This window comes from Curcuma longa, chromosome 21 (assembly GCF_044706935.1).
Source record: "Curcuma longa cultivar G26 ecotype Majalengka, Jawa Barat chromosome 21, ITB_CL_G26_1.1, whole genome shotgun sequence".
In the NCBI taxonomy this organism is placed as follows: domain Eukaryota; kingdom Viridiplantae; phylum Streptophyta; class Magnoliopsida; order Zingiberales; family Zingiberaceae; genus Curcuma; species Curcuma longa.
Window position 1 is genome coordinate 6,156,374 of NC_133881.1, and position 10,201 is coordinate 6,166,574.

At 41.7% G+C, this 10,201-nt stretch overlaps 1 protein-coding gene across 1 annotated transcript; it reads right to left on the bottom strand.

The window, feature by feature from the left end:
• Nucleotides 1-1,751: 1,751 nt before the first annotated feature.
• On the bottom strand, nucleotides 1,752-3,419 carry LOC141815069 (uncharacterized). Its single transcript, XM_074703037.1, has one exon. The coding sequence runs from the start codon at nucleotides 3,384-3,386 to the stop codon at nucleotides 1,929-1,931; it is 1,458 nt and encodes a 485-aa protein (XP_074559138.1). The 5' UTR covers nucleotides 3,387-3,419; the 3' UTR covers nucleotides 1,752-1,928.
• Nucleotides 3,420-10,201: the final 6,782 nt, after the last annotated feature.

The following is a 10,201-nucleotide window of genomic DNA, read 5'->3' on the forward strand; positions in this document are numbered from 1 at the left end:
CCAGCCCGTCTCTGCAATGATTCTCGGTCGCTAAAGAAAAGAAACGAGTCCAATGCTTATGGGATAGGCGGAAAGAAGGAGAGGGCACATTCCATCAGTCAACCTTAGACGATTGGAAAGCTATGGGTAAAACAAGAAACCCCTCCCCCTCCCTACACAGCCAACTCAAAGAGGGCGATTGCAGCGTAGAGGGCCGATTGCCTCTCTACCTCACCACCCGAATTCTGCTATGGGGCTTTCAAGTTTTTAGAAGAGCAAGATAGCTTGTTTTCGGATTAGCTGTAAGACTGTATCGAACTCCTAGTCCGTACGTAGTCCGATTTGTCTTTTCTTTCTTTTCCGAGTTGTCTTTCTCTTGTTCCTCGATCAATGGTTCTCTATCTTTGATTTGCTTGATGAGTGGTTAAAGGGTGATCTCCATGTCATGAGGCAGGAGCGATAGAAGGGGGCAATAGGTATTGCACCCGCCACTCTTTTAAAATGCGGTATTGGTCTCCTCGGCTTGACGTGAGGAGTTGATGGTTCCCCCTTCTGTGGTTTAGGGGTTCACGTGAGCTTATAAACCAATTGAATGGCTAAAGTGGCTATAGTAAAACGCTTCTTTTATGGTCTTTGACGGGTATGATACTCTTCTGACTCTTATAGTACTTCTGATAGCGATAATAGCCTCTTTTTTGGCTTTATAGCTCCTCGTACTCTAACTGTAATGTTAAGGGAGTGAGGGGACCATTTGATTATGGCACCCGATGGAGTGTAGTTGTCTATTCCTCTGCTTTCTGCTATCTTTAGTTAAGAAAAGTATCTACTGTCATAATAGATTGCACGAGAAGTGAGTTAACTGCCATTATCGGAAGTAGGTAGTTGATAGTTGAGCCTTTCCTCCCTTAATAATCCTCCCTGTCAGTCTTCTACTTACCAGTCGAGCTCTTTTCTCCAACTTATATTATAGATGGCCCGATTCAACGCGTCGTTGAGGAGATGAGATTACGAGGTGAAGGAGCGAGAACTTACCCCAATTGGTAATGATAGAAATCGGACTTCTCAGGCAGGTGGGATTGATGCCAATTCTTCTTAGGTTCTTTCTGATGTGCCATCCATTCCTTTTCTTGTTGATCAGCAACGGACCTATTCCGTCTTATACACCGGGTTCTCCTGCTCAGCAGCCTCCTGGACCCGAGTATCAAAGAAAAGAAGGAAAAAGGCATTAGCCAATCCCAGGAACGGAGCGTAGAAGGTATGAGTTCGACACCCGGTTAGCCCATAGCTTTATGGCTTAGAAGAGTCGCTTGCGACAGATAAGAGTGCTCAGAGTGATAGCAATGGTTAAGCCGAATCTATTGACAAATTATAGTAAGGGGGCCGCTACGCCCCTTTCAAACTGTAATTCCGTTCTTCAGACCTCAAGAAGCATTCCAACATTTAATAGCCTAATCCACCGGCGAGGAATTCCAACTAATGCTTTCCATCAAGGAAACATTACGATTTGAGTTTCCAAAGTCAACTTCAAACAGACTATGTTTATCACCAGCAAAGCAAAATTGCACCTTTGGTAAAGTTTTTTTGTTCCTTCAAAGAAAAAGAAGGTTGGATGGAAACTCTTTGGTTATGTCTATCTGATAATCAGAACCACTACTTCAATTTACATAAGAAAGGTAGAATTCTTTCTTGTAAGCCACACATATAATATCTTTAAAGAGAATCAAGGTTCCTAGACAAGCAAGATAATAATTTCTAACACTCTAATAACATCGTATGGTAATTGAAGTGGTGATATGTAATATATTCATATAAATCAAGTTCATTGTATGAAGCTGAGATTTTTATTTACAAAATAGACAACTGAAGTACTTGATAATTTGTCAAACTCTAGGAAAGACAAATTACGATCTTTTTGAGCTTGAATAGTGTACCTTGTTGGGGTTGCTAGATCAGCCAATCTTAATGGCATTTCGAGATAGCCAAGCTCTAGCTCCTTCAGTCACCTTGTCCTCCTCGACTATCAATTGACACAATCGGCCGGCGTTGATCGCAAATTTCTCAATTGCTTCGTTTCCAATGGCTGGGCATCGAGAAATGTCTAGCAACTGCATTTGTTTGCCACGGTGCTTGAGCAAGGAATTCAAGGAATTGCCGGTCAGTGCTCTGCAGCCTTTGACTCTGATTTCCACCAGATTCCGGCAGGAAGCCAGCATCGATCCCACCTCCTTATCTGTCAGCGTCTCGTTGTGCGACAAGTCGAGCCTCCGGAGTCGCTGCATGCTCTGGCTGAGGAAGGTGAGTAGACCGGACTCCTTCTCCACCACGTCACAGTTGACCAGGGCGAGTTCTTCAATTGCCGCGCCGGCAGGAGACAGGGCGAGGGAGCGGAGCCCGTCTCCGGTTACGAGGCAGCAGCTGTGGAGGCGGAGGGAGGCGAGCCGGTGGCGGCGGAGGCGGTCGGAATCGCAGCCGTTCTCCGCCGCGATGGCGAAGAGATGGTCGTTGTGGAGGTCTAGAGGGAGGCGGAGGTCGAGGGTGTGGAGTGCGGCGCCGCGGCGGTGGATGAAGTGGTGGAGGGCGTCGCGGCTGCCGCCATCGTAGAGGAGGAGAGAGGTGAGGTCGCGACATCGGTCGGCGGCGAGGAGGAGGATGCGGTCGGCGATGGAGCGGCAGGTGCGGAGCTCGAGGCCGAGTAGGCCGGGGAGGCAGAGGGGGAAGGCGGGGGAGGAGGCGCATTCGCCGGTTCCTTCACAAGCACGCAACTGCAGCCACCGGAGGTTGCCACAGCGGCGCCAAAGCCAGGAGAGACCGCGATCTGAGGCGTAGATACCAGACAACGACAAACTCTCCATCGGCAGCATGACGATAGGGTTTTTACCGCCGTCGTCATCATCATCGGTGAAGGGTTCTTGGGTAAGGGGGCGTTTGGGGCGGGAGCGGACCAGGGAGAAACGCTTGAGAAAGGGGAGGTAGGAGAGCCAGCAGAAGGAGAGGGGAAAGAGGGAGGCGATCTGGAGGGAGGTGAGGGAGGCGAAGGAGGCGGCGCAGGATTGAAGCGCTGAAGGGGAGACCGCGGCGGCAGGGATGAACCTTAATCGGGTGAGGCGGCGGGAGCAGGCGGCGGAAGCAATAGCGAACACTAGGGCATCGGTGCCGCCTGCCGCCTCTTCTTCCTCCTCGCGATTGGAGACGACGGTGAGCTCGGAGAGGAAAGAGTAGTGGGCGAGGATCGAGGAGAGAGATGGCAAATTAGTGAGATTCGAGGGGAGGGCGAGAGAGAGGGAGGTGGTGGAGGAGCGGAGGAGGAAGAGCCACCGCTTGGAGACGAGGGAGACGGAGGGGGCGTCGGCGGACGGCAGTCGCCGGAGAATCTCCTGCACTAATTCGTCGCACAGCACCACATCCATCGCCGTCTCCGCTTTCCGCCCTCTTTCTCTGCGGGCTCCCCCACCCCGGGCCGCTTTTCTACGCGGAAGGCCAGAAGAGGGCAACGCGATGGCGGGCGTCCCCACCACGACCGCTATGCGGTCCACAAGAGCCGCGCGCTGGACTTTTGCGCCTGCCGCTAATGCCACGTCGCGTACGTTGTCAGCTACCCGAACTCCGGTTTCTACGATATGATTGGGCAGTCAAAGGTGGGACCCGAAGGGTGTCCGGCCCTTGTAAGATGAGAGTTGACGTGGCTAATAGGTCAGTGTACTTACGCAAACTCGGGCGCTGCCGCGCTGGGACCAGATTTTACAGGAGTCTTGGTATATAACGCGCTATCTGTGCCGCGTAATATATAACGTGGCTAATATTAAAATAACTTTAATTATAATTTTCAATAATTTTAAGTATGGTCTTTTGATATTTTTTAAAATAGACTCATTTTTAATGATGACGAAAATAAAAGGCATTTTTTATTACCATTAAAATTTTTAATTTTTAAAATTAATTAACAGTTATTTAATTTCGTGTGTATATATATATACACATGAAATCCCTCGTTCACTCTTCACTTTTTTCGTCGATAACTTCACTCATTAATCAACTCTACTATACTGCACCGTCTGTCTGTCATTATTCATCTACTTCCCTGTTCATTTGCAGTGTGTTCCTCCATGTATGTGATGCACTTCTATTATCTATCTTTTAATTGCCTACTATTGTCGTGTTATTATTTAAAGTTTAGATTTTAGTGTCAGTTTAGTTCCCATTCGAGTGTCCAAACATCTTCCCCCTCTCTAGTGTCATTGTTATAGCATATAGCACGTTGTAGCAGTTACCCAATTATAACTGCTACAACATTTTGGTCTGTGATCTTAGCACGTTATAGCAGTTATAATTTCATAACCACTACAACATTTTAGTATAATCACATTGTAGCAGCTACGATTTTCTAGTTGCTATAACGTTCTGGTCTAACCATATTGTAGCAACTACGATTTCATAATTACTACAATATTCTGGTTTGTAGTCTAAGCACGTTGTAGCATCTACAATGTCGTAGTTGCTATAACGTTTCGATTTGTGGTCTAAGCACATTGTAGCATCTACGATTTCCTAACTGCTACAATGTTTTGGTCTGTGGTCTAAGCATGTTGTAGCAGCTACGATTTTATAGTTGCTACAATGTTCTGGTCTAAGCACGTTATAGAAGCTACGATTTCGTAGTTACTACAATACTCTGGTTTAAGAATATTGTAGTAGCTACGATTGAGTAGTTACTACAACGTTTTAGACTATGGTCTTAGTACATTGTAACAACTACAAAATCGTAGCAATTATAATGTTATGGTCTAATCACATTGCAGTAGCTAGGAAATATGTTCTAGTCTAACCAAGTTGTAGCATTTATGATTTCCTAACTGCTATAATATTATGGTCTAATCACATTGTAATAATTACGATTTATAGTTGTTACAATGTTCTGGTATGTGGTCTAAGTACGTTGTAGCATCTATAATTTTTTAACTGCTACAACGTTCCAGTCTACTAAGCACGTTGTAGCATCTATAATTTTTTAACTGCTCTGTGGTCTAAGCATGTTGTAATAGCTACAATATCGTGGTTGTTATAATGTTCTAGTCTATGGTCTTAACACGTTGTAGCAACTATGATTTCCTAGTTGCTACAATGTTCTAATCTAATCACGTTGTAGCAGCTACAAACTAGTATAGCTGCTACAACGTGCTTAGACAACAATCTAAGACATTATAGCTGATACAATTCAGTAGTTACTACAATATTGTATCCTCATTAGAACTAGTTATATATCATTTTATTGTTTAAAACTAACATTTTAATGTATCACTAAGATATTAAGTATTTATTTTACATAATTAAATGATGTCTAATACTTCAACCTCCCATAGAAGTTCTATTTCTTATGCATATTGTAAGAAAATACAATAGAAAAGTAACGTCCACCAGTTTAAACCCTTCATATCATCAATACATCCAAATGACTGACAAATGGAGTTAATAAGTAGAAGTCCATTTACTTAGGTCCTAGACATATCAGAAAATGTAAACATCAGAGGTCTTGTACAAAATATGTTTGACAATTGGGACTATCAAACTAAGTGTTTCATCTTTCAAAATCAGAAGATTAGATTCACAAGAAAAGATGTTGCACTAATTGAAGGACTTCTAGATCATAACGATGAAGTTCCTTTGCATTTGGATATTGCTTCCATCCTACTCTACCTTCAACATTTCATAGATAGGGATTGTTGAAAGAATGAAGTAGAGAACATGTTGATCAACATCAACAAACAATCTTCTCCTGAATCTATCTTTTATTTTGTCAACTTGTTATTTTATATTTTTTTTATTTGCTGTTATTTACTACTATAGCAGTATATCTACACTACTAATCAAATCACTGCTTGGTTGTGTAGATGATTTTGAAAATTTAGGTAGATATAATTTAGGTAGATGTTCAAGATCAAGTTGTAGAGGATGTTGAGGACCAAGTTGAATGTCATACAAAAAATAAACAACTTGCTCAAAGATAAGTATTTGTTGCTGATATGAGCAAGTTGATTGAAGAGAAAGAGATAAAAATAAGCGAACTTGTTGTTTTACTGGATAGGAGTGCCAATAATTCTACAATTATCTTTGTTGAGGAGGACAAGACTATATCTAAAAAGGATAAGATATTAGTTGTAAAAGACAAAATCATAGTTGAACAAGAAAATAAAATAGTAGAGCTCGAAAGTCTACTATAGAGCAAGGTATTAGAAGAGGCCTAAGTACTCCCTACCCCGGATAAAGAAGTCATATGGCCTAATTCACCAAGAAATATAAGGATAAAAAGGTGTCTAGAAAGAGTCTTGGGTCATCACCGACTACCAATTTTCCATAAGCAGCTAAAAGAAAGAGAACTAATAGTAAAGAAATGACTACAATACCTATGCCTACTTAAGGGACAACTAAGGGAAAAGAGCAAGGAAAGTAGATTGTTCAGCATGAAGATCTAGAAACCCCTGTCCGATCATAAGAATGAAGATTGTTCCAAAGTGTGATTTTGCAAGATAGAGTCAATCTCAGATGTAATTGTCTCCTTCCATTGAGGTCTCTCAAAAGAGATTACTGCTTCTGAGTAACTTTGGGGGTCACTTTCCAACATAAAAAATAATAAAATTCATTTAGAAAGATTTTTCCACCCGATCTTTTTTACTTTGTCTAAGTTCAAACTCAACTAGTTCATCTTCTTCTTCTTTGTCTTGTATTTCATATGTCCATTTTAAAGAGCGAGAATTCTCTTAGGTCTTATACGGAAACACATGTTCGGAAGAATGAGTTATTTCTCAATTCAATAATCAAGTTCTTATATATCTCCGATATTTGAGATTTATACACAAGGAACTTATAGACACTGTTGTTATGTACATATTTAATAAGTATGCAATCAATAATTTTTTATTATATCTTGATCATTTTCAGATCATGCATCAAAACTTTGGCCAGACATCCCCACACTCGCAAGTATTTATAGGATGGTTATCTTTTGTTTCACAACTCATAAGAGATCTTGTTTATTTTCTTTCGGGGCGCCTTATTCAAGATATAATTAGCTATTAACATAGCTCTGCCCCCCCCCCCCCCCATAAATATTATAGTAGTCTAGAGCTCAATAGTAGAACATTCATCATTGTTGGTGCAAGGAGCACCAGTCTTCCTCCAGGGTTTTGATATTTTACAATATACCTAGGTTTGGTTAATTTAACCAAGAGTTGATCTAAACATGACCTAATGTTTGGATGTGAGTGAAGTCTAGTCAGGTTAATTTGACCAAAAGACTAGCAAAAAGTCTTAATCAGTTAGACCGGATAAGGAAGTCCTACTCAAGTTGACCGGGCAAGAGAAATCCTAGTTGGAGGCTAGACAGGGAAAGTCCTAGTTAGAGGCTAGGCAAGAGAAGTCCTAGTTAGAGGTTAGGTAGAGGAAGTCCTGGTTGAAGGCTAGGCAAGGAAGACCTAGTGAGTGAAGCTCGGTAGGAAGTCCTGGTGAGTAAAGCTAGGCAAGGAAGTCCTAACTGGATGTTAGGCAAGGGAAAGTCCAAATAGGTCAAGGGTGACTAGATGTTTAGTAGGTGATAAATCTACCGAATGACTAATCCTAACTGGATGTTAGACAAGAGAAAGTTTAAATAGGTCAAGAGTGATCAGATGTTTGACAAATGGGAAGTCTACCTATGGAAGTGACTAGTTCTAATTGAAAGTTATGTATGGGTATGTCTAGTAGGTTAGACGTATAGGGTAAGGCTTAGGTAACCCTAGTAGGTCAGACAGACTTCAAGTAAGACTTAGGTTGCTTGCGTGTTTGTATGTTTATCTTGCAAGAACTAGGAGCTAGAAGCAAGACTGAAGAAGCATAAGAGGAGCAAACAGAAGCAATCGAACTAAGTCCGAGGTCAACTTAGGTCAAAGCTAAGCTGCTAGATCTGGACTCCCGGATGTTACTCCAGGTGCTCGGACGGTCCAAGCGCCCCTAGATGGTCTAGATGCCCGGATCAAGAAAAATCATCCCCGATAGACTGACAAAATCAGATTATGATAGGATCGGTTCGGGGCGCTCGAAAAAGGATCCGAGTGCCCAAAAGCATCTATATAAGTAGCCTCAAGGTGGAGCTCTAAGTTAACCCTAATTCCCATTAATCTTCATATTACGGTGCTGCTGGACGCAAACAAAGCTAAGCTCGAGCGACCTTGGGAAGCTTTAGGAAGGATGTGTTGCGCTCGAGGACTTTCAAATCAACTACATGAGTATTGTCTTAATTTCTTGTTTAAGTCTTACTTTTGTATTTCATTATTATCATTATTTTAAACTATAAGATGGATTTCTCCACCTCGAGCAGAAAGGAAACCATTAGTGGACTGTAAGATGGGGAGTTTTCCCCTGAATAGGCCTTGGACGTACTAACCCTGGGGGGTTAGGAACTAAGTAAAAAAATTCATGAGTCCTCTATACTTGTTATTATTAATTTCACTACTAGTTTTTGTGTAAGAGTAAAGTCGAATGAACGCAAAAATATACTATTTACCCCCTCTAGTGCGCACTAGTCTAACAATCATCTCTTTAAGAATACGATTATTTCACTCAACTATACTATTTTGCTGATGAGTATAGGGAGTTGTTGTTTTATGTCTGATCTCATGTTCAGCACACAACTCAATGAACGGTAATACATATTTGTTATCTCGATCACTTTGAACTATCTTAATCTTTTTATTAAGTTGATTTTCAACCTCATTCTTTTAGAGAACAAATTAAATTTCCCTATAGCTTTATCATTACTTTGAGAAGATACACAAAATAATATTTTGTGCTGTCATCAATAAAAGTGATAAAATACTTATTTCCATCATATGTTGGTGTACCCTTTAGGTTGCACACATCAGTGTAGATTAGACCAAGTGGCTCATTGCTTCTTTCAACGTATTGAAAGGATGACCTTATCATTTTTACTTCAGCACAAGCCCCAACTTGTGTTAAAAGTCAAGGTGGAATGTATGCATGCTTTGTATGTTTATTAATCTATGCAATACATCGTAGTTAACATATCCTAGTCTACCATGCCACAAACACAAAGATTCAAGCATATAGACGAAAAAAACTTTCATTCTTATTAACTATGGGTATAATGGCCATTATATTGACCGAAACATATAATATATTGTTCAGAGTGAGCTCCTTGCCTAAGGTCACCTTCAACACCACTTTCCCCTTTACCCTTGATGTCCGAGGTTGCTAAGTTCCCCATGAATATCTTGTCCCCATCGACTTCTTTGAAGTTGTTGAACAACTCTTCGTTATAGTACACATGTCTGGTGGCACTGGTATTGATCCACCATTATTGCATATTTGAACCCAATAGGTTCATCTCGGAGGCCATACTGCAGAGGTCATCTATTTCTAGTCCCTCATTCAGGTTGGCATCTTGCTTCTTCTTTGGCTTTCTACACGCTGAAGATTTGTGACTGACTCAGTCACAGTTGAAGTACTTTCCAGAGAATTTTTTCTTGCTTACACTTTGTTTGAGTCCCATCTTAGAAAATTTGGGATTCTTCTATTTCAAGCTTTGACTGTGCTCAACCATGTTGCCTTTCATAGTAGCTTGAGAGAACAACTTGTTCTCTGAACTCTTGTTGTATTTCTCAATATGAAGTCTAACAACGAGGTCTTCTATGTTCATCTCCTTTTGCTTATGCTTTAGGTAGTTCTTGAAATCCTTCTAGCCAAGAGTCACCTTCTCAATGATAGCAGTCACCTAAAAGATTTCACTCAGAACCATGCCTTCTGAGTGAATTTTGTGCAGGATCACCTGATGTTCTTGGACTTGGCTGATCACCCTCTCAGAGTTAACCGTCTTGTAGCCCAAGTATCGACCCATGATGAACTTCTTGGCTCTCGCATCCTCTGTCTTGTACTTCTTATCCAAGGACTCATAACTTCTTAGTCATTCTCATCATGCTATATACAGCGTACAATGAATCGGCAAGGTAGTTGATGTTAGTGTCCCGATTAGTTTTGATGTGATCAACCAAATTAGGTTAAATCCTGTGTGTTTCTGATCCCTCTATTTAAGTGTGCAAGAGCTTAGGAACGGAGGAAGTCGAGCATAAGACGCAGCGGACGAGAAAGATGGCACGGGAAAGTGAGCCAACAGGCTCGGTGCATCCGAGAGACGCAGAAGCTGCAGAAGAGTACACCATGGAGCGAGGACATGCGC

Coding starts and splice junctions, on each gene's coding strand:
- LOC141815069 (XM_074703037.1), bottom strand. CDS start 3,386: ATGGATGTGGTGCTGTGCGACGAATTAGTGCAGGAGATTCTCCGGCGA.